Source organism: Jaculus jaculus, chromosome 1 (genome assembly GCF_020740685.1).
Source record: "Jaculus jaculus isolate mJacJac1 chromosome 1, mJacJac1.mat.Y.cur, whole genome shotgun sequence".
In the NCBI taxonomy this organism is placed as follows: domain Eukaryota; kingdom Metazoa; phylum Chordata; class Mammalia; order Rodentia; family Dipodidae; genus Jaculus; species Jaculus jaculus.
In genome coordinates, this window is record NC_059102.1 from 19,927,515 (window position 1) to 19,950,871 (window position 23,357).

General features: G+C 48.9%; 2 protein-coding genes across 6 annotated transcripts in view; one reads left to right on the forward strand and one right to left on the reverse strand.

Moving 5' to 3' along the window:
* The window catches only part of Afap1l2 (actin filament associated protein 1 like 2), a 116,876-nt gene extending 96,212 nt beyond the window's left edge, over window positions 1-20,664 (forward strand). For 2 of the 3 annotated variants that reach the window (XM_045159506.1, XM_045159507.1), the window contains exons 6-19: window positions 1,790-1,995; window positions 5,663-5,842; window positions 9,943-10,032; window positions 10,754-10,838; window positions 11,219-11,326; window positions 11,426-11,637; window positions 13,257-13,402; window positions 14,361-14,472; window positions 15,086-15,331; window positions 15,414-15,585; window positions 15,848-16,003; window positions 18,268-18,461; window positions 18,572-18,694; window positions 19,559-20,664. In XM_045159506.1, coding sequence (XP_045015441.1) covers window positions 1,790-1,995; window positions 5,663-5,842; window positions 9,943-10,032; window positions 10,754-10,838; window positions 11,219-11,326; window positions 11,426-11,637; window positions 13,257-13,402; window positions 14,361-14,472; window positions 15,086-15,331; window positions 15,414-15,585; window positions 15,848-16,003; window positions 18,268-18,461; window positions 18,572-18,694; window positions 19,559-19,585 — 2,057 coding nt within the window. In that variant the 3' untranslated portion in view covers window positions 19,586-20,664. The remainder of the gene's footprint in view (window positions 1-1,789; window positions 1,996-5,662; window positions 5,843-9,942; window positions 10,033-10,753; window positions 10,839-11,218; window positions 11,327-11,425; window positions 11,638-13,256; window positions 13,403-14,360; window positions 14,473-15,085; window positions 15,332-15,413; window positions 15,586-15,847; window positions 16,004-18,267; window positions 18,462-18,571; window positions 18,695-19,558) is intronic. The other variant, XM_045159501.1, reaches the window with a different exon arrangement.
* A 1,603-nt stretch (window positions 20,665-22,267) lies between these two features.
* Window positions 22,268-23,357, reverse strand: part of Vwa2 (von Willebrand factor A domain containing 2) — a 49,974-nt gene continuing 48,884 nt past the window's right edge. For all 3 annotated transcript variants that reach the window (XM_045144577.1, XM_045144581.1, XM_045144587.1), the window contains one exon: window positions 22,268-23,024. In XM_045144577.1, the coding sequence (XP_045000512.1) occupies window positions 22,918-23,024 (107 nt within the window). In that variant the 3' untranslated portion in view covers window positions 22,268-22,917. The remainder of the gene's footprint in view (window positions 23,025-23,357) is intronic.

Below are 23,357 nucleotides of genomic sequence, written 5' to 3' on the forward strand. Positions count from 1 at the left end.
TTCTGGCTTTCAGTGGACTATGGTTGCTTGCATGCCTCCAGCCCCCTCCGCTGATGGCTAAATGGCATTCAAATGATTGTATTCATTCATGGAATGTTCCTCCCTCATGTTGTTAAATTTTCATCTATTTTGGTGCTTGGGATTGAACCTAGAGCTTGTGCATGTGAGGCAACTGCTCTGTGTCCTGAGCCACGTGCACTTCCCTTCCTCCTCTTTGTCTAGAAGTCTGTGTGCTGAGGAGAAACTCCCAGGACTGTGGTGATTGGACCAGAAAGTGTGGGTGTTTGTCTGGCTTTTCAAACAATAGGCTGCTGGGCTACTGAGAGGCGTGTATGAGGTGTGGTGCTTAAGACATGAAAGTTCAGGGCTCCCCTCTGGGTAGTGTCCCGGTGTTCCGTCGTATTTAACAGGTATGAATTGTGAGCTGTCCATCTCTTTTTGTTTTTTTATTAAGCCAAGCAAAGGAGTAATAGCACACTATGTTTGAAGAAAGCTGATAGTAAAATATTTAAGGTGTTATTTTTAGACATACTAAACCAAAACATGTTCATCGGCATCACAACTAGAATAATTATTACAGGCACCCCATTCTATTTTCCTGCACAATTCTAATTCACATATGGATCTGTTTTCCTATTGCTCAGGCACCTAGCTATGAGAGTAGGATGGGGCTCATGGATTCTTCTGGAAACACTTGGGAGCTCCATGAATTGCCCTTTCCTGAAGGGCTCATGGGACTGCAGAGGGAATGTCATTGAGTCTGACTTGGGGGCCAGACATGGACTGCTGTGTGGAGGGCACAGGGCCATGGTCATTGGACCCAGTTTCTGGCTGGCAGGGAGCATCTGTGATCGGGGGTGGTAAGCTTCCTGTCCACAGGGAATCCAGAGTGTCAGGAAAGCATTAGATTCTGTGCTGAGCAAGGGGTTCACATGGGGGTCTATGGGTTCCTCTTCCTCTGCTTTCCAAGGATGGATGGATGGTGGAGTGGTTTCCTTCACATGTTTTTTGTTGGCCTTGAATCCAACAACACTGAGGCTGGAGAAGGGAATAACCCACGCAGGCCAGTGAGGACAGACGCTAGAATGGAGGCGGGCGGGCGAGACGGAATTGTGCAAGATTTGTGCAGTGGTGAATTTGGGAATTCTCTCAAGCAGCAAGCATGTGAGGTGGGTTTGTGGCCCACAGCAGGAAAAGGCTTAAGATAGAGACCAGGTAAGGCACTCAGGGCTATTCTATAAGTTTAGGGCTGAGGGGCTGAGGAGCTTTGCTAAGAAGGGCTCTCTGCCCAGGAACCATGGACTTAGGGGCAGAAGCCAGTTACGTCCCAGATAGCCACTTCCTGCTATAAATGACACAGCCCTGTCTTGCTGAAGAGCCAGATCTCATCCCAGCCTCAGGCAGTCAGGACCAGACCTGACCCATCCGTCCTCACCCCACTGACCGAGGAACCAGAGGCCAGGGGGCGACATGACTTCCCCGGAGTGCACAGTTGGTCTTCAGGACCGTGTCTTTTTCAAGGGTGTCCATAGAGTTCAGAAAGATCGGATTTGAGGAGGAAAATGTGCTTTGGGGTCCGAGGCAACATCTGAGATGCTTCTCCAAAGGGGCTGGGGTGGAGGTCAGGCCCTGGCTCCGGATTCGTGGCCACGGGACTGTTTTAAGGGCTCGAGGGCCAGAGAGGTGGTAGCCTGGGGCCTGCCTGTCGGTCTGCTTCCTTCCCCATTGTCACTTGTTTGGGGACACTGGCTGGCCGGCGCTGTCTCACCGAGTGGGTTCTTCCTTGCAGAGGACGGAGAGGCCGTGAGCAGCTCCTACGAGTCCTACGATGAGGAAGAGACCAGCAAGGGCAAGTCCGTCCCCCACCAGTGGCCCTCGCCGGAGGCCAGCATCGAGCTGATGCGGGACGCTCGCATCTGTGCCTTCCTGTGGCGCAAGAAGTGGCTGGGCCAGTGGGCCAAGCAGCTCTGCGTGATCAGGGACACCAGGCTCCTGGTCAGTCCCCATGTTCCCTCCTGGGGAGAGGGGGGGTGGTCGTCGTCATGACACTGGACATCCAGAGCCTTCTCAAAGGAGAGGGCTTGAATGTCTCCCTCGCCGTAAGTGATATGCAGAATTTTACTTGGACAAATGCTTTTTCTGGACTAGAAAAATATAACAGTTCTCATCAGGCCGTCAAAGGAAGCTGTGGTAGTAGCTTCCCCATGTCACGTACCTTTTGAGGGGGCAGAGTGAGACAGGGTCTCATTGTGTGACCCAGACTGGCCTTGAGATCATCCTCCTGCCTCAGCCTCTCCACTATGGGGATGAAGTCATGCCCATCACACTGTTTTCTCTGTACCTTTTTTTTTTTTATTATTGTTGTTGTTTTTCTTATTTGTTTGTTTTTTTCAAGGTAGGGTCTCGCTCTAGCCCAAGCTAACCTGGAACTTACTATGTAGTTGCAGGGTGGCTTTGAATTCATGATGATCCTCCTACTTCTGCCTTCATGCAGCTTCTGGGGGGCCAAGGCGAGATAGGGTCTCACCATGTAACCCAGGCTGGCCTTGAAATCACCATTCTCTGACCTCTTCAGTGCTGGGATTAAATCATACACTATCATGCTGTTCTGTTCCCCCCTTTTTGTTTTTTTTTTTTTGTTGTTGTTGCTTTTTAGTTTTTTGTTGTTTTTTGTTTTGGTTTTGGTTTTTCGAGGTAGGGTCTCACTCTGGTCCAGGCTTACCTGGAATTAACTATGTAGTCTCAGGGTGGCCTTGAACTCATGACGATCCTTCTACCTCTGCCTCCCGAGTGCTGGGATTAAAGGCGTGCGCCACCACGTGGGGCTCATCCCCTTTTTGTTTTTATTTTATTTTTTCTTTTTTTATTATTTATTTATTTATTTGAGAGCGACAGACACAGAGAGAAAGACAGATAGAGGGAGAGAGAGAATGGGCGCGCCAGGGCTTCCAGCCTCTGCAAACGAACTCCAGACACGTGCGCCCCCTTGTGCACCTGGCTAACATGGGTTCTGGGGAATAGAGCCTCGAACCAGGGTCCTTAGGCTTCACAGGCAAGTGTTTAATCACTGAGCCATCTCTCCAGCCCCCCCCCTTTTTTAATTATTTATTTATTTATTTGAGAGCGACAGACACAGAGAGAAAGACAGATAGAGGGAGAGAGAGAGAATGGGCGCGCCAGGGCTTCCAGCCTCTGCAAACGAACTCCAGACGCGTGCGCCCCCTTGTGCATCTGGCTAACGTGGGACCTGGGGAACCGAGCCTCGAACCGGGGTCCTTAGGCTTCACAGGCAAGCGCTTAACCGCTAAGCCATCTCTCCAGCCCCCCCTTTTGTTTTTAAAGAGAGAGAGAGAGAGAGAGAGAGAGAGAGAGAGAGAGAGAGATACATGTTTTTCTGTCCCTTGATCCTTTCTCACATCTTCAAGTCTGATGCATGAGCCCAGTGGCTCCCCCAGCCCATCCCTCAGCCCTAGTTCTGGGTACTGACTTGGTTTGAGCCACATGGGGATTGCAGGAACCTTATCGGGAGCTGCATATTGTAAGCAGTTCACAGTGTTGAACTGGCTGTGGTTCCACATGAGCCTGTGGTTCCAGCAGTTCTCGAGGCTGGGGCAGGGGACTCACATGAGCCCCGGAGCTCAAGGGCAGCTTGGGCAACACAGCAAGATCTTGCCTCAAAAATCACCAACCACTCATAGCTTTATGTCCCACCTTGAAATTCTTTTAAATGATTAGAAATAACTGTTTTTATTTTTTTTTAATTTATTTTTATTTATTTATTAGAGACACACACACAGAGAGAGAATGGGCATGCCAGGGCCTCTAGCCACTGCAGACAAACTCCAGATGCATGTGCGACCATGTGCATCTGGCTTACGTGGGACCTGGAGAATTGAACCTGGGTCCTTGGGCTTTACAGGCATGTGCCTTAACCACTAAGCCATCTCTCCAGCCCAGAAATACCTTTCTTTTCCCCTCTCTGGTTAATGTGTCCCCAGCTCTGTGTAGATGTATTTCAGAGGATCTGTCAAGCAGCCTTCTGGGGGCACCATTTTATTTCATTGTTTTTCCTTTGTGTGCACATGTGTGTGCACGCATGTATGCATGTTTGTAATATGTGTACATAAGTGAACACACACGTATAGAAGGAGGGTAACCTCAGGTGTTATCATCAGGAATGTTGTTCACCTTTTCTTAAAAAAAAATTCTCTATCTATTTATTTGGAAGAGAGTGAGACAGAGAATGAGCACACCAAGGCCTCTAGCCACTGCAGATGAACTCCAGATGCATGTGCCACCTTATATCTGGCGTATGTGGGTACTGGGGAATCAAACCTGGATCCTTAGGCTTCACAGGCAAGCACCTTGGCCACTATGCCCTTGATCTCTTGATCTCACTCGATCTCTCCAGCACACCCAGAGCTTTACATGGGTGCCAGGACCCGACTCAGGTCCTTATGCTTGAAGGCAAGCACTTTACCAACTGAGCTATCTCCCCAACCCTTACATTATTTTTCCTGTGTGCGTGTATACATGTATGCACTAGCGGACATGGAATATGGAGGCCAGGACAATCTCCGGTGTTGTTTCCCAGGAATGCCATCCCCGGTTTTCTTTTTGAGGCAGTCTTTCTCAGACTGGGCCTGGGACTCCCCAAGTAGGTTAGTGAGGATGGCCAGTGAACCCCAGCAGACCTCTTATTTCTGCCTCTTCAGTGCTGGGATTAGAAATATATGCTTTTTAAACTTTTGTTGTTGTTGTTTGTTTGTTTGTTTGAGTCAGAGAGAATGGATATGTCAGGGCCTTTAGCTGCTACAAATGAACTCCAGATACATGGGCCCTCCCCCAAATATGTGAGTGAGTGAATGAGTGTGTGTGTGTGTGTAATTTTTTTTTTAATGGAGCAAGAGAGAGAATGAGTTGCCTCCAACCACTGCAAACAAACTGCAGACACATCACATATGCCACCTCGTGAACCACCACACCCTGCAGGTTCTGGAGATGGACTGGAGGTCCTCATGTCTGCAAGGCAGTAACCTTGCTGACTTAGCCATCTCCCCAGCTTGGACCACCATTTTGCCACGGGACACTAAGGGACAAAAGGGGAAGAACTTTCCTTCCTTTTCCACCTTCCATCTAGCTAGGCAGATTATCAACTTGGTTTTTGTGCCTAGTGGGGAAGCTAAGAGCTGGAGATAGGATGAAAGTTGGTCCACCTCAGCCCCCAGTGGAGCTCATTCTGAGAACTCTGTCCTGAGGTGGTTTCTCCACCACGCGAGCGTTGCTCACCCGGACAGCTACCTCACTGGGCTTATGATCCCTTGCTATAGTCCGCTGTTGATTAGAATATTGTTAAGTGACACCTGGCTGGATTTGAGGAGCTTCCCTCCCCCAGGCCAAAGCACAGCAGAGCCATTTGGATGACCAGGGTCCCGGTGCGACCTTGGCCAAGGCGAGGATGGGTTTGAAGGAGAGGAAGACAGTCTGACATTGGGAGCTCATATTTGAGGTTAAGGCCCTAAGGGTGTCTGGTCCTCTCTGGTTTGGTGACAAAGCTGGGGGGGTGGTGTATCTTTCAGTGTTCACGGGCTTCTCCTCTGCAGACTGCACCTGGGCCCGCCCGCCTCTGCCCGCTGACAAGGTAGCGTCTTTGCTCTTGCAGTGCTACAAGTCCTCCAAGGACCACAGCCCTCAGCTGGACGTGAACTTGCGGGGCAGCAGCGTCATTCACAAGGAGAAGCAGGAGCGGAAGAAGGAGCACAAGCTGAAGATCATGCCCATGAACGCCGACGTGATCGTGCTGGGCCTGCAGAGCAAGGACCAAGCCGAGCAGTGGCTTCGGGTGAGGGGCCGGGCCAGCTGGCTGGGTCCCGGGCTGCTGCTCTGTGCCCACTGCGAGGGGCTCCCGGGGTCCTGGCCTCCCTCTTCTTGTAAAGGGGTGGATGATATGGTCAAGGGCAGAGGGTCTGTGATCCGTCAGGTACCCGGGACTTCTCATGCTCTGGGCGGTGTCAATCAATCACTCTCCTGCTCAGTCTGGATTCTTGGAAGCCACTACTTGAGCTATAATTGGAATCTATTTGCTTTTTCTTTTTCTTTCTTTTTTCTTTAAGAAACTGGAACTTTTTATTGTTTTATTTTATTTTATTTTATTTGAAATGGGGAGAAGAGGCAGAGAGAGAGAGAGGGAGAGAATGGGTGCCTCAGGGCCTCTAGCCACTGCAAACGAACTCCAGCTGCATGCACCCCCTTGTGCATCTGGCTTCTGTGGGTCCTAGGGAATTGAGCTGGGGTCCTTAGGCTTTGCAAGAAAATGCCTTAACTGCTAAGCCATTTCCCCAGCTCTACTATTTTTTGCAAAAAAACCCCACAAAGATCGTTTTGAAAGCTGTATTTGTGTGTATACACATGGCCGTGGGTGTGTGCACGCGTGTGCCAAGGCACATGTGTGAAGAGCGGTCCTTGCCTGTCTACCTCCTCTGAGGCAGGGTTTCTCACTCTGCGGCTCTTTGCTAGGCTCCCCCTGGGCTTCTGGAAAATTCTCCTGTCTCTGCCTCCCATCTCGCCATCAGCGCCAGTGTGCGCCGTGGCTTCTGCTTTTTACATGGGGTCTGGCGCTTGACCTCAGGTCCTCCAGTGAGAGGGACAAGCCCTTTGTCCACTGAGCCACCCCCCACCCTAGCCCACTCTATTTGCCTTTTTGCTTCCTGTGAGGCATCGCCAGCTTTGGTGCTGAGGAAGAGGAGGCGTGGCTGCATCTGTGAAGAACTGACCACGGAATCTTACCCTGTAGGCAGCTGGGCAGTCTTAGCAGCCCTCATTTCATAGCAGTGGAGAGGGCAGAGCATGGCTGGTCAGGGTCACCTTGAAGATGAGCATTAGCCCCGCATTGCAGACCTGGGACTGTGTGGCCATGGTGCTAAATTTGCTTCACCCCAAACGCCCCTCAGCAGCTCTGCCATCCATCACTTAGCCCAGTTGCGTGATGACAATGCGCCTGGGGAAGGTCTTGCATGCCTGCGTTAAAGATGAACTTGGCCGTTCCAGAAGGTCTACCGTTCATAGAAAGAATTGGCCCGCAGATACAGAGGGATCTCAAAACCCAGCCGGTGCCCCGATGAGGCCAGCGAGAGCCAGAGCGGTCCTCTCCCTTTCTCCTGTGACCGGCTCCACCACCATGGTCACATTGGTCTGTTTCGGGCATAGTGTGCACCCTCACACCCCTGGCTCAGCATAGCTATTGGGGTGAACCTGACAACAAAATAGCCTTATGGCTGAAAGTGGTACCAGTCAGCCCAGGTGAACTGTGCTGTAAAACCACTGTCTTGAGCTGTCTGGCCAAACCGAGCTGATAAGCAGAGCTGGCAGGTGTCTAAACCCTACCACAGAATTTTCAGGAGGTTGGAAACTATCACGTAGAACAAGAAGGGCCATTGCACAGACGGGTGGGTGGCTTGGGGGTTCCCTGAGAGACTGTTGGCTCTGAAGGCCAAGCCGGCGTGAGAGGACTCTGGCTTCACATCCTGTCTCCCCGCCCCCAGTAGCTGACTGTCTTGGCTTGGTCCCCAGTGCAGAGAAAGTGCTCAGCACTGTGTCCTGTATGTGCTGAGTACCTGCAACCTGTTCAGCACAGGTGAGACCAGTGAGGCCCAGAGAATGAGGAGTTGGTGGTGGGGATGGTCTGGGGCGGCAGAGCTATGAGAACCCAGGGCTCGGAGCTGCTAATGGGTGCTTAGCTCCCTTCTCTTACTCAGATCTCCCCTTTGGCTTCCACCAGCTCTCTGTCCTCGACCTCTGTGCACACACAATGCACGCACGTTTACATCTGCTTGGACAGTGTGCATGTTGCACACATGTGTACAACACACATACAGCTCTGACTCCCAGCTCCCAGGACTGCTCCCCTCTCTGCTCTGCTTAGACCCACCTACCCTTCCTCTGACCCTCAACCTCCCTCCCCAAATTCTCACGCCTCTTCCTGAGACCTCTGGCCTCACAGCCCCAATTTGTGGCTTCAAAGACAAGAGTGCTTTCAGAAGGCTGTGGCTTTGGTGTCAGCCTGCACAGAGAGACTCTTTTCTTCTCTGATCAGATACGTGTAGAGATGATGTGAACTGGCTTTGAGAAGGTGCCCACTTCTGCACTATGGTCGGCCTGCCCTCCTTCCTGCGTATTCACACCCATGCCTGGGGGAAACAGGCATGTGAAAGCAAACAGGAGATTCTGAGAGGGCAAGAGCCCTGGAATGGTGGGGGGTACAAGGCAAGGCTTTTCCAGGAAGCAGAAAAACCCCTGTACCCTGGAGCCTGGATTCCTGGCTGAGCGAAGCTGCCCTGCCCCGCCCTCAGCAGGACATCCATATGCTCAGGTGCAAGCTCATAAGGACAGAAGTGCTGGCATCTGCCCAGGGTTACACCACCCCAAGAAGGACTGCTCCATGTTACAGATGGGGTGACCGAGGCTAGACCCAAGGTCATACAGCTAGGCTGCCCTCTCCCTGGGATCCTATAGTGCGTATTCATTTTTATTTATTAGTTTTGTATTCAGCAAATACAGGCAGTTTGGTACCATTATTAGGCTCATCCATGTCCTACCCCCTCCCCATTGGCCTCTCCTTGTTGAGGTGTATGGGTTGTACATTGTGGAGTTAGCCCACAGTTATTAGTATGATAAATGTCTCTGCATATCATGACCCAACATGTGGCTCTGACATTCTTTCCACCCCCTCTTCCGCAAGACCAAAATCCCTAATGTGGGCTGGAGAGAGGGCTTAGCAGTTAAGGCACTTGCCTATGAAGTCTAAGGAGCCAGGTTCAACTCCCCAGAGCCCACATAAGCCAGATGCACATGGTAGTGAATTTATCTGGAGCTTGTTTGCAGTGGTTGAAGGCCCTGCCACACCCATTCTCTCTCTAATAAGTATTATTATTATTTTTTTTAAAATATCTTACTTATTTGATACAGAGAAAAAGGCAGAAAAAGAAAGAGAATGGGCATGCCAGGGCCTTCAGCCACTGTAAACGAACTCCACGTGCATGTGCCTCCTTATGCATCTGGCTTACGTGGGTCCTGGAGAATCAAACCTGGATCCTTTGGCTTTGCAGGCAAATGCCTTAACCTCTAATCCATCTCTTCAGCCCAGTAATATTACTTCTTAAAGTATCCCTAATAAGAAGGCAGGCTAAGAAGTGATAAATGCTGTGCCTTCTTCCCTTCCGCCCTCCGCCCGCTTCATGAGAGCTCTTCTTCTGGTTCTCCTTCAGCTCTTCTCATTTCAGACTTCCAGAGAATGTAAACGGAGCTTTCTTGAAGTCCTCTTACTAACTCTACCTCTAAGGGGTTTCTGGGAGGGCAGTGTGTATGTGTTTTTGGGGGGGGGGTGTCCCCAGGTGGTCACCGGCTTAAAATTGGAGGTGAGTGCACTTTTGCCTAGCGAGGTCAGAGCCACCTCTGACCATCTGTGTCCCCAAGCAGGCCCTGAAGACCAGCGAATTCCTTCCTAGAGGTGGAATGTGCAGATGGTGGCAGGCTCATAGATTGAGGCAGTTTGCAAGCTTGTTCCCAGATAGTATGGAGATTCCCTAGTGAGCCCACATCCCCTCTTCCCCAAAGCCAGGGGACCCTCCAGCAAGTGCAGCCATTCATCACAGCCACAACATGATGGCACCCCTGCCCGAATAGAGCGCAAGGTTGGCTGCTGTCATCTCTGGCTCTTGCTGCAAAAGGCCCTCGCATGCTCCTAGAACACGGGAGGCCTGCGGGAAAGGGGTTGGGCCACAGGCCCTGTCCATCACAGTCCATCAGCCGGTGGGCTGGGGCTGGGGTTGTGTGCTTTTCTGTTCTCTGGAAATGGTGGCCTCAAGGGAGCCTGCTCTGGCTGGGCTGTGCATGCAGAGCCGCTGGGAGACCCTGGCCTCTGCTGACAGTCGTCCCTTGATGCAGGTCATCCAGGAGGTGAGCTGCCTGCCTTCCGAAGGAGCCTCGGAGGGAAACCAGTACACCCCAGATGGCCAGCGCCCGAACTGTCAGAAAGTAAGTCTCCCCCTGCCTGGAGGGAGGGTCCACTCCTTGTTTTCTCTAAACATTAAGAAACTCAGAAGCTTTACCTTCATATGTTAGCCCATTGGTTGGAGGCATCAACTTGCTTTCTCGTGCTCTGGAGGTGATTTTCTGCCTAAAGCAGGCTAAGTGCTTTGTGTCTGACTAACAGCAGCGGTTGCCTCTTTCCGGGGACTGTCCCTAGGCCCGACCATCCCTGTGAATACAGACTAGGACACGATCCCAGTTTGACTTGTATGTAGAGTGAGGCTGAAACAGTTCCACTCACTGCTGCACAGACCATCCACTGTGGCTCGGAAGCCCAGTGGGTTGGTTGCTAGTACAGTGGAATCTCAGAATACTTCCTTATGACCCAGAATGCGTAGCTCCCAGCTTGGCAGTCTGCTGCTGAGATGTCCGCTTGGATGCAGCCCCTGGGACTGCTGGCCTGCCCTTCCCACTGGCTGGGGGGGGGGGCACTGTCATGTCAAATCGAGCAGCCATTTGTAGCACTCGTGAACAAGGACTGGGTGGAGGGGGAGGTGAAGACCTCAGGAAGTGGGGTGCTAGAGACCCAGAAGGAAACTTGGTCAATGTCCTTTCTACCAGTGACCCCTGGCCTACATACAAAAGCCATTCAGTCCCTCTGAAATTGTGGTTTCCAGGGTAACCACTCCTGGCCAGTGATCCCGACTCATCTCTTTGTTATTCACAGCAAGATATAGCTGAAAAGTACCTGTCAGCTTCGGAATATGGGAGCTCCACTGATGGCCACCCGGAGGTCCCAGAGACCAAAGATGGTAACAAGGCTGTGGCTCTCTGCCTCAGGACTGGGAGAGCGACAGTACTCTGGGGTGTGAGATTTAGCTTGTCTGGCTCAATGCTAATCATTTCTGACAGCTGATTCTAACATGACCTCCAACTAGAGAGAGGGCAAGATGAAGTGACGTTAAGTTTCGAGACAGGCCTGGCTCAAATCTCTCTGAGGCCAGAGTCTGGAAAATTCTCCAGTGCTTACCTACACTGTGAGATGTCTGTGGCTGTGTGACTTGGGCAGATGTCTGTGTACGTATGTGTGCAATGTATGCACGTGTGTAGATTGGAAGGATTGGGTGGGGATCGTGGGGGTGAATGTGCACGTAGGTGGCTGTAAGAGTGATTGCTTTTCCTGGGGTATTAGCAGTCAAGAAGAAATGTTCTACCGGCCTCAAACTGAGCAACCTAATGAATCTGGGCAGGAAGAAATCCACCTCGCTGGAGCCCCCGGAGAGATCCCTCCAGACGTGCAGTAAGACTCATTTTCTGGGTCCTCCAGCTATGTTCCATGATAGCCTCATCCCCCCCACGGCCTCCCCGCCCCCCACTCACCTGCCGCATCCTCCCACAGGCTACCTGAACGTGCTGGTGAACAGCCAGTGGAAGTCACGCTGGTGCTTAGTCAGAGACAGTCACCTGCATTTCTATCAGGACCGGAACCGGAGCAAAGCAGCCCAGCAGCCCCTCAGCCTGGTGGGCTGTGAGGTGGTCCCGGACCCCAGCCCCGAACACCTGTATTCCTTCCGCATCCTACACAACGGCGAGGAGCTGGCCAAGCTGGAGGTGCACTGGCTGTGTGTGTGTGTGGGGGGGGGGTGCGCGGCAGGGATACCCCAGGCTTGGAAGCTTATATTGTCAACTGCAAAAATCGAGGATCTTAATCCTACCGAGAGACAATATGACCACATGTTATTTTTACCTCCTTTGCCTGCAACTGCTTGCATTTTTTTTTTAAAGTCCATTCTTGCTCAGACCTCAAGGAGGTTATGTTATAGGACTGGGGCAGACTTCCTGCATTTAGGGCAGAGTATTTATAACACCATAGCCACCAGAGAGGCTTCTGGGATTCAAATGGGTGCTATTTGGTTAGCATATCACCTGCTATGAGAGGCTAGACGTCCAGTGCACATAAAAATGGGGACTGTCAGAATTTACCAAGGGACAGGGGTTCAGGATTAGTTCTGTGATACACTTCTCACGCTCCTTAATCTCTGAAGTGCTGATATACATCTACAAAGACGAGAGATGACATAATGTTTTGCAATGCAGTAAGCCCCAGGGCGGAGTCCAAGTTCCTTGCTCACACATAAGCACTCATTTGCCCCTTAACTGTACCCTTGGTGCTTTATCTAGGGGTTCTCATGCCAATTTTGCTCCAATACTGCCCTCTAGTGGCTTCCCAGAGACATAAGCGAGTGGTACAACTGTGTGGCATCATGCCAGAAGGGTAGCTGGTTTTTCTCTAAGAAAATAAACCTGTGGCTTTTTTTTTTTTTCAGTTCTCTTCTTTCTTGTCATGAAGGCAAATATTGTTAATAACATTTAAAAATATTTATTTGAGAAAGAGTGGGAGAATGGGCAAACCAGCGCCTCTAGCCACTGCAAACAAACTCCAGACACATGTGCCACCTTGTGCATCTAGCTTACGTGGGTCCTGGGGAATTAAACCTGGATCATTGGGCTTCTCAGGCAAGCGCCTTAACAGCTAAGCCATCTCCCCAGCCCTATTTATGACATTTTAATAGAGTACTTGATGTATGCATTTGATTAGAACGCAGTAGACAGGAAACAAACACCAAATTCACAGGGGTGGGGGCTAGTTGGCCCTTCGGCAGAGCTATTTACTTGTGTTTGGTCTTTAGGACACCTTGACTATTCCTGTCATAAGCAAAAGCATATTTCAATGCAAGGACCTAGATAATCCTGTATGTATGGGTTAAGGTAATAAATTGACAACTATCATTCATTCAATAGAGGTGTCAAACAACAATGTATATGATTGTTCAACAGCCAACATTTTTTTCTAAATGTTAACAGCTTTTAGTAGTTGGCAGAACAATACTTGGTCACTCCTAGGGCTCACGTGTATGTATCCCAGGATTCGTTCTGTGATACACTTCTCACACTCCTTAACCTCTGAAGTGCTGGTACATACATATACAAAGGCGAGAGATGACAGAGAAGCAGTGGAGTGGCAGGATGATGTCCCTGTCAGGAAATGTCATCTGGACTCCCTGAGTGACACAGCGTACTGTCCAAAAGGAAGGCACACTGACAAGGCTGCGCCTGAGGCTTCATGGTGGGCAGGGATTAGTGGGGGCACTGCTGTGGCCTAGTGGGGAGGGGCTGGCCCTGGACGGGACTGTCTGGCCTTGCTCATGTGTCTCTTGGTGTCCTTCCAGGCCAAATCCTCTGAGGAGATGGGCCATTGGCTAGGCCTCCTGCTTTCCGAGTCTGGCTCCAGGACGGACCCAGAAGAGTTCACCTATGACTATGTGGATGCCGAGAGGGTTTCCTGTATTGTGAGTGCAGCCAAAACCTCTCTCTTGTGAGTACAAGAGGGCCTGGCACTGTGTGCCCTCCCGTGCCAGCTGTGCTTCTAGGCTTGAGACTGGCAGGGAGTTCGAGCAGGGTGGCTGCAGACAACACAGGGTGGAGCCTTGCTTTGTCCACCAGCAAGATGACGTAAGATCCGGGAGAGGTCTGCCTGAGCTGGGGTGCGCTGTGGTCTTGGCTAGACACCCTCCAGCTCCCTAATGTGGAGTGAGCCCCCTTCCTTCCCCTGGACCTTCACATTTATACATATCAGGGGTGACACCCCCGACTAATGCCCAGATGACACTTGCTGGGGTAGCAGGGTTGGGTAACACATCAGCATTCCAGATGTTTGGACGCAGAAAGGAGTGTCCTGGGACAGGAAGGCAGAAGACATCCAGACCACTGGGACAGAATTTGTTCTTTTATGGACGTAATAGAGATGGCATCTGGTGGGAGCTGTAACCGGTTTCTCGTGGGGATAGAATGAGACAGGGTCTTGTCGCTGTGGCTGGGAGGAGACCCTGAAAGGAAGGAGCCCAGAGATGCCACAGGATATTAAGAGGAGGCAGACAGGGCAGGGAAGTTTGTTTTCCTAGAAAGGAAGTTTGGGAGCTGGAGAGATGGCTTAGCAGTTAAGTGCTTGCCTGTGAAGCCTAAGGACTCCGGTTTCAAGACTAGATTCCACAGGACTCACATTAGCCAGATGCACAAGGGGGCGCACGCATCTGGAGTTTGTTTACAGTAGCTGGAGGCCCTGGCACACCCATTCTCTCTCTGTTTGTCGCTCTCAAATAAATAAATAATGAACTAGAAAGGAAGTTTGGACTCAAGAGTTCTAGAGCAAAAGGAAAGAGATGCTCTACCCGCCTGGAGGTGGGCATTGGCTTGCCTACCAGGGACTTCTGTCCTGCATGCTTTGAGGCCACCAGGCCTCCACAATATCTTTAGAGCTTCCTCATGTCTTCCAGACTAATGCAGAGAAAGTTCTCAGAGCCCAACACGTACATTGATGGCCTTCCCAGCAGGGACCACCAGGAGGAGCTATATGACGATGTGGAGACGTCGGAGCTTACCACAGGGGTGAGGGCCTGGTGGGCAAATAGCCTGGGCTGTCCAGTCCTCTTCTGGCCAAAGTTCCATCAAGGAGGGTCTGACTGCCCCAAAGATGGGCAGGTTCCTGGTCACCGGCAGGGCCATGGGTGCACATTCCTAGGCACAAGTTCACCCTTTGTGCATAGGTGTGTGCAGTTGGTGCAGCTTGGAGACAGATTTAAACACTTGGTTGAATGCACTGGTCAGTGATAGGAGTGATGTGAGGTTTGGGAGAGTGACAGTATTAACCTTCACTGGTGGCTGAGGTGAGCTGGCCATGTTAGTGTCAGGGTCTTGGACCAGGCATGGAGTGTTTGTTACACTAAGGGTTTTGTAGTTGATCTCAACTGTAACCACCCCATAGAAAGCATCCTGTTTTCTTCTTTATACACATGGGAAGGAAGTGTCAAGGACTTGACATAGTGCATGTTTTGGGTCTCCCACCTCTGGAGTCTTATATTCAGGACTAAACTGGGTGCTCCTCTGGGAGGGAGTGGGGTTCGGGAACCCCAATGAGAGGAGATCTGAGGCAGGGCTGGTTTCCCATCCACAAGCAAAGGAAAGAGGCAGTGACAAATGCCACCCAAATCTTCTTCTGCAGGTGGAAACTGCTGAGGAAGCCACCCCGACCATAGATGCCCCTGATGAGAATGAACTCGACCGAGTGTACCTGGACCTCACGCCAGTCAAGTCTTTCCTGCACAGCCCCAGTGGGGTGCAGGTCCAAGCCTCTCTCCCAACTCCCCCACATCTGGAGGATATGGCTGAATCCCACCCTGCAGACTCATGGCCAGGCTGCACCCCAGATGAGCCCCCCACAAAGTCTCAAGAGATTCCTGAAGAGCAGGTATGGGTCACTTCATGAGTGGGTGAGCCAGCCACTTAGCACCCCAACGTTGAATGTGGTGTGTGATTTCTCCCCAACACAGAGTCAGCTGGAGAGCCAGGAGAAGGAGGAACCTGCCCAGAGAATCACCACTGTCAAACTGCAGACTGAGCAGCAGAGGATCTCCTTTCCAGCCAACTGCCCTGACACCGTGGCTTCTTCCCCTGCCAGCACCAGCCCGCCCATGAAGGACAGGCCGCGGGTGACCAGCGCAGGTGCCTGGGCTAAATCCAACTTTAACATTTTGGAGAAGTTAGCCCGATTCTCTCTCTTTCGGATGAGGAGACAGGTTGAGAGAAGTGAAGACATTTGCCCCAGGTCTCACAGCAAAGAAAGTATGGGTCCTGTTCTCTTTCCCATTCAACTTAGGTCTTCTGCCCAAGCCCGGGGTTCTGTCTGAGTCTGGGAAGTGGGTCTGGGCCAGTCCTCACAGTGTAGCCCTGCTGATGCGGGGCCTCTCCCTCTTTGGGTCTGTAGAGATCAAACTCGGCAAGAATCGGACAGAAGCGGAGGTGAAGCGGTACACGGAGGAAAAGGAAAGACTGGAGAAGAAGAAGGAAGAGATCCGGGGCCACCTAGCTCAGCTGCGGAAAGAGAAGCGGGAGCTGAAGGAGACCCTGTTAAAATGCACTGGTATGGTGTCCTCAGGTGGGGAGGACTAGGAGTGAGACCTTGGCTCCAGGACTCCCATATAGGCTTTGGGGTGGGGGAGTGGAGACCTATATTACAGAACCCTGGGCCTGAGCCCATTCTCCCTTGACAAGACCCATCTCCCCTTTGGTCCCATCTGAAGGGCTGCTCATGCCAGCAACACCAGCTGGTAGTTAGGGTGTTCTCCATGTAGCACCAAGGCCACATTGGGCATCTGGGTCAGCTGACAGGTGTCCCAAGTTGATGCTGTGTTACTCATAGCCATAGTACACTATCTTTAATTTCCAGGCTGGACCGTTTTAATAAAACCTGAGGCATTTGTCAAGAAATCCCAGCATTCAGCAGCAGTCTCCCAGCTACTTGCCTCTTGCAGGACCTTTCTGAAGCATTTGACTTCTGTCTCATTTGATATTCTAATTGCAGGGTTGTACCAGCAAGCACAGCTGGGCTAGCAGGTTTTGAGACAGATGTAACTGACTCTTGGGAAGTTTATACCATCAGTGGTGGAGGAAGGTCTTGGGGATATCATCTCTCCAGTTTTGAAGTCACAGCTTTATTGAGAAATAAGCAACTGAAAGCATCGAAGTCAGTGGGTTTTCATAGACTTAGTCATGTAGCCATCTCCAGAATCCTTTCTTGAATTCCAAAGCAAGCACGTCTCTATTAGCAGTTACTCCCCGCTCTCCTCCAACTCTTACCTCTAGGGAAATCCTAACCTCTATCTTTATAAATGGGTGTCCTCTGGTTTGGAGGGCTTAACATTCTTGAGTACTATATAAGTCAGCTTTTCATCACAATGGCAAAATACCTGAGAGAAATCGCATAAAGGAGGAAAAAGGCACCAGTCCATGGTCATTTGATTTTGGGTCTCTTGAGTATAGTGGAGCAGAGCTGCTTATTTCATGGAGACCAGGAAGCAGACAGAAGTAACAGGAATGGTCAGGGTCAAAATATACCCTTCAAAGTCACATCCCTAGAAAGCAACCCATTTCTTCCAGCTAGGGTCTACCTCTCACAGTTCTACTATGTCCCAATAGTCTATTAAAGTAGTTCAGATCTATCAGTGTTAAGCCACTGAGTAGTTCAAAGTCCTCATGATCTAGTCTCTGGGACTGACTTCATAGACATACTACAGGTGTGCTTTACTAAATCTAAGCGTCTCTCAATCCAGTCAAGTTGACCGTCAAAAGTGCACCACAACTACTGTCCCTGCACAGAGGTCAGTAGTCAGTAGCTGGGCTTTCTTTTTATGCAGGCAAGATGTGAGCTGATAAATGTGACCAGAGGCAGCTCTATGACAGTCCTTAGGATCCCCTAAATGCACTAATCTGGGGATATAAGAAGGGAACCAGGGGTTTCCCATCTGTCCCACTAAATAGATGTTCCAAATGGGAGAAGGGTGACTTTACTGTTCATTATGGTTTAATCTCCTAGCAAATAAACCCTTAGGTCCTAGGTAAGAAAGAATTTCTGAATACAAATATGAACAATATTTTTTTTCTAAATTTCAAGCCCCAGAATAATAACAATATATATTGTTAAATTTTTCTCTGTGCACATTTATTTTTCTGAAACAATGGCTCCAATTACTGCTTCCATATGACGAGGGATGCTGATTGCTTATCATAAAGCTTGGGGACAGCACATGAGGTTCATGGTGGCTCTTGACTGGTGCTGGGGGGCTCTGACTTGAACACAGGTGGCCCTATTCTTTTCTCTTAAAATGGACTCTGGAGACTCCCATGGGTCATCATTTTTGACCTCTAGGATTAGGAGGACATGTATAAAAGAAAGTGCCAGGGCTGACGACTCCACAGGGTTATGCCTCAGGAAGCACAGGACATGGAGAGAACTATGTAGGCCAGGTGAGAACAGCCCAGCCGTTCTCCAAGCACCATTGATAAAACTGCTCTCGGGTTTTTGGGTGACTGTAACAATAGTAGATGTAGGAACAACTGAATGCCCCAGAATCTACCAGAAGGTACTTTGGACCAAGATTTGTGCTTGCCTGGGAAGGCTTTCTTCCTTCAGGGTCTGCCTAGCCTGTGCAAAATGCTAACCCAGACTTTGCTTGCTAGGATGCACGTACCCACCCATATTTCTATACTAGAATCAGACCTGTAGTCCACATTAACTTGGACTCCTTGTTCAGTAGAGGTGAATGTGAATCCTGCCTCCACCCACACAGCTCTCTGGACTTGGCTGAAATGCTGTCCTCTGAAGCCAGTTTAATTCTCTCTCTCCAGACAAGGAAGCCTTGGCTAGTCTGGAGCAGAAGTTGAAGGAAGTGGAGGAGGAATGCCGGATAGAGGAGAGCAGGCGGGTGGACCTTGAGCTCAACATCATGGAGGTGAAGGACAATTTGAAGAAGGCTGAGGCTGGTCCTGTCACACTGGGCACTACTGTGGACACCACCCACCTGGACAACATGAGTCCTCGTGTGAGTGCTGGACAGTGCAGCGCCTTTGAGCTGTGTAAAGAGTCTGCTGGACACAGGGTGGGAGAGGTGGGTTATAACTCTTCTCTTGACCCTGCTTGCTTCTTTCTTAGCCACAGCCCAAAGCTGCCACCCCTACCCCAGACTGCACCCCAGTCAACTCTGCATCCGTGCTCAAGAACAGGCCTCTTTCGGTCATGGTCACAGGCAAAGGCACTGTCCTCCAGAAAGCCAAGGTAAGCGGTCACTCCTAGCCTCCTTTGGGGCCAGTAGAGCTCTTGCTAGGGGAAGTCCCTCTTCTGCTGCAAGGGGTGCTCTGTGGCTTGTGGCAATAGCTCGGAGGGAGAGCTGCTTTCAGCAGAAAGCCACAGTGGCTCTGCCTTCCCTGGGTCTTGGCTCAGGTTTGACAATGATTAACCAAAAAGTTGCTCATATTTGATGCAAGTGTTATTGCCAACAAATCCGAGGACATGTCTATCTGTGAATCTGTGAGCTCCCCACCACTCCATTCCAAGGACAAGTACATTCCAAGGACAGCTGCATCTCAGGGACAGAATGTGATTGAAGAGGTTTCAACCCACAAAGTCACTGACCACAAAGTTCTTTTTACCATTAAACCTAAAGAAACAGACTTAGACAAATGACATGGTTTATGCAAAGTGACCCAGCCAGTTAGTGGCAAAAGGCTCAGCAAGGCATAAAGAAGGAGCAGAGCCTATGACTAGGCTTTTCCCTGAGGGCTGGACACAAACTGTTATTGATCCTTAACTCATTTGTACAGTAGAGAGCATTCCTAGAGGTATTTTGGCTTAGACAAACCCTGCTCTTTATTCTTGTCCGTGTGCTTGCTGGAAATAGCTAGGGGATACCAGTGGTAAATTACTAAATCCATTTAAGTGCATGAGACTCCACTCCCTCATTGTTGTGACAGATATCATTAATCACTCACAGTCCTCTGCAGAATCACAGCCTTGAGCTCTTTTCATAGCTTCTCTGCACGGAATGAACACCAAGACTTTATGACATATGGATAGATAGATATGGTTGCTACAGAGGATAATTGTCTTTTGGGGTGTTTGTGCTTATTCTTGGTACTCTAGGAATGGGAGAAGAAAGGAGCAAGTTAGGATACAAGAAACCATCTAGACTCTTGTGTCAATGTGGACCTTGCTGACAATCCTGCTTCAGTCACGACTTCATTAAAACAGCAACTCTGAGAAAGGGGGAGTCTGTTTAGAAGAAAAAAAGCAAGGACTGGGGTGCTGTGGATGAGGAACCTCAGCTGAGAGGAGGAAGCCACTGTCCCCTTTCCAAGCCAAAGGGAGAACAGCAGCAACCGCAAAGACTCCTTTGGAGACCCAAGTCTATTAGCCGTCCACGAGACATTGTTGTATTTAGGAATGTTCTGTGTTTCTGTTTTTGAAGATTTTATCTATTGCTTCATCAAGATTTGTAAGTAGTGAAAAATGGCCGTGTAACCTTGGTGACTGAGAAAACTGAAACATCTGACCTTCATCTCTTATCCTATACCCGGCAGTGTTGGGGACTAAACCACCCTTGCCTTTAAGTCTGTTCTGCCAGTGGCCCAACTTGGTCTTTGGTGATTTTAAACAGCATTGACAGGACCTGGATAAAACCACCAATGACATGAACTTTGAGAACCAGTAACAGAAGGAAAGATTTGGGACTAAGCTGACCCCTACCCCAAGGTAAGGACTTCTTCCCAGTCTAAGGCAGTACTGATTCAACTGTCTTTAAAAAGTTTTTTAAGTGATGCTGTATTATATTAACAAATGTCCCTGTGTTTACAGATTCAGGCCACTTTTAAGGGAAGAGTTATTTAATATAATTCTTTTTCCCCTGTTTTAAAGATTTGTTTTAATTTATGGTCCCTGGTGAGGCAAAAAGTGATAAATTTTGGCTAGGGTAGTCTTTCTCATTTCTTCAAATTGGCAGTGTTTGTTTATGCTGTCCCTCCTGTCTCTTGATGGCATTAACACAGGTTGAAACATTTCATGTCATTTTTGCTCTACTTCCAGGCATTCTGAATCAGTTCTCTCAACACTGGTTCCTGGAAGTTAAAGGTCTTCTTTATTCTTATTGTCTTTCTAATCCCAGGGCATTTATTTCCTGTGTCAAAAACACTTAGTGACCTTTACCAAGTGGTGATTTCGATTTTTTTTTTTAAATAAAAATGTTCCTTGTATTTTGAGTTTCCTTTGTATTTCATGGAATGGTGAGAATTACATATCATTATTTATACACACACTTAACTGCAAAATATGTGTCAGTAAAAACTGGCAGAGCCACAAATGGGAGCCTAGCCAGAAACGTTGAGCCTCCTTCAATAAAGTAACATAGGAGAGCTGAAAGAGGGTTTTCAATGGTATAATTAACAAGGTACCAAAAACTCAAGGACCAGCTGTAGAAACTGACTATGTACACCTGCAAACCGATGCTCCCAGAGGACTTCTAAGTAATTCTTGGGAAAAAGAAATATCAATACTTGGGAAATTTCTCAAGTAGTAATGAAGGAAGCTCAGAGCACAAATGTGTTTTTTTTTTAAATGACAAAACCAATTTTGCCTGTTTGAACAGATTAATGTAATAAAAAAAAAACCCCAAGGCAATATGAAATAGAATCAAATAAGAAGGCTTCAATACACACATGATTTTGTTAACCATAAAAAATAGGAATACAGCAATGTGAAAGTTTGAGAGATACAGATTTTTCCATGACAAAGCTAACTTTGCTCTGATATCAAAAGAAAATCCAAATCTCACCTTTGGACACAGATTAAAGAAATCTTTAAAAAAAAATTGGTGAATGAAAGTCGGCAACATTTAAAGAATGTGTGTTATGACCTTGAATTTTATCCAAGGAGTTGAAAAAGTGGTGGTTCAGATTGGAAATATACTGATATGTAATTGACCACCTTACCAGATAGGATGTGTAAAAGCACACTGTAAAATCTTGATAGTCATAACACACATCCTTAGATACCTAGAGATAGGCAGAAGCATTCTTAACCTGACAAGAGTGACTCAGAGATGGATAGCTTTCACGATAAAAAGGTGTCTTTAGTCTGGAACCACACATGGATACGTGTTACAGTTGCTACTATTTAAAGCTGCTCTAGGGTTTAGATAAAAAGAAAAAGCATGCCACTTCACAAAGAAGAGACAGAACCACAGTTGTTCATAAATATTTCCCCAGGAAAAAGCAAGAGCCTTAATTGTTAGTCTAAAAATTTTACCAGTGGCTGGGCATCAGGATCATGTAGAGATAATAAAATGAAATTTATGTTCTATCTACAATGTTTTGATTTTTTAGGGAAAATATATATTAATTTCATGATTAAAGCTAAAAAATAAAGCTAGAAGTTTACTTAAAGGGTTTAGCTGATTAGGTAGTTAAGGCTCAATTTCCCTCTGCCACTTTTGAAATTTTGATGAAGGTTGATTTAATCAATGGCACTTTGACTAGAAAAAGATTAAAAGAAATTCTGAGGGCTTGGGACTCAGGATCCTAAGAAGAAACACTAAGGTCTAAGAAAGGCACACTATGACAAGGCATGTCAGAGCTCGACCCTGTCTTCTACTGAAACCCTGCTGCACACAGCATGACCTGGGGAGGCACAGCTTCCTAGGCAGCATGTACTCCAGAGAGTCCTCTTTGCTAAAGAGACACAAATATGCCTGCTGAATAAATAATCAACACACTTTCTTAAAATTTCCCCTGAAGAACTAAGCATGAAAAGCAAACTAAAACAAGCCAGCACAATATGCTTTAAGAAGCAAACCTCCTGTATGTGTCTCCTTATCCTGTATTTGTTGAGAATTACACTCCTCATTACCCTACCAAAATGAGCATAAAGGAAGTTTTCAATGACCACCACTGATGCCTCTTCATATGTTCTTTTTAAAGGAAGCCCCTCCAAGGGTCTGGTGTCCAGCACACAGCCCCTCTAGACTTGGATGGTTTGAACAAATTTCATCTTAGACATTTCCACATCTCTCCTCTATACCGATCTAGTCAGAAGTTCACATATGTCCCATTTCAAACTGAAAGTGAATGCATATGAGAGACCTTCTGATGGAAAAGTCCACCTTTTCCTCACGGATACCAAGAATGCACTAGAAAGCACCTTCAGCTGGGCATTCCTGGATCAACCACATTTTGTCTAATATTTGTGGCTAGCAGAGGGACCTTCAAACAGGCTATTGAATTTCCCTGGAGTCTCTGAGGCCTCTTATTGTCCTCAGCGGGGAATGGCAGATGACTCACCTCAATGAGGTACAACCAGGTATGGAAAGTGAACATAGGAAGGGTTGTCAGGGTCGACATCAGCTGCTGCAGGCAGCGACGTCTGCAGCTGGGCTGTCTTAAGGGGCGGCACAGAACGAGAAGCAGATGGTCGAGGAGCCCCCAGATGTGCGGTCTGAGGTGAGGGCTCTTTCAGCTCCCAGGGTGCCCAAGGACGTGTTGGGAGTTGAGGAGCTGGTGTCCTCCTGCAGGCTCTTGGTGGATGCCACGTGCCTTGGGGGCATCTCCTCTCAAGACTCCTGGAGAAGGAAGCAAATTCTGAAAACGTGGCCTAAGTGCTCTCCTCAATGAGTCAGCAGCCCTGTGACCCCTCCATGTCCTTACTTTCCAACCCACCCCGCCCCCCAGGCAGAAGATGTCACACCCCTGGGAAAGCCCTTCATACTCTCTGGCCACCTGAAACCAATCTGGCCTCTGGCTGCTCAAAACTTAACACTCAGGGAGAGGGGACCATAGGCGAGTCAGTGATGAATCACTGGGTCATGTCTGCTGGGAAGCCACTGCTCAGACCTCCAGGACCACCTCCCCGTCATCAGTCCTTGCTGATTGATGGCTGCTCTTCTCATGTCACC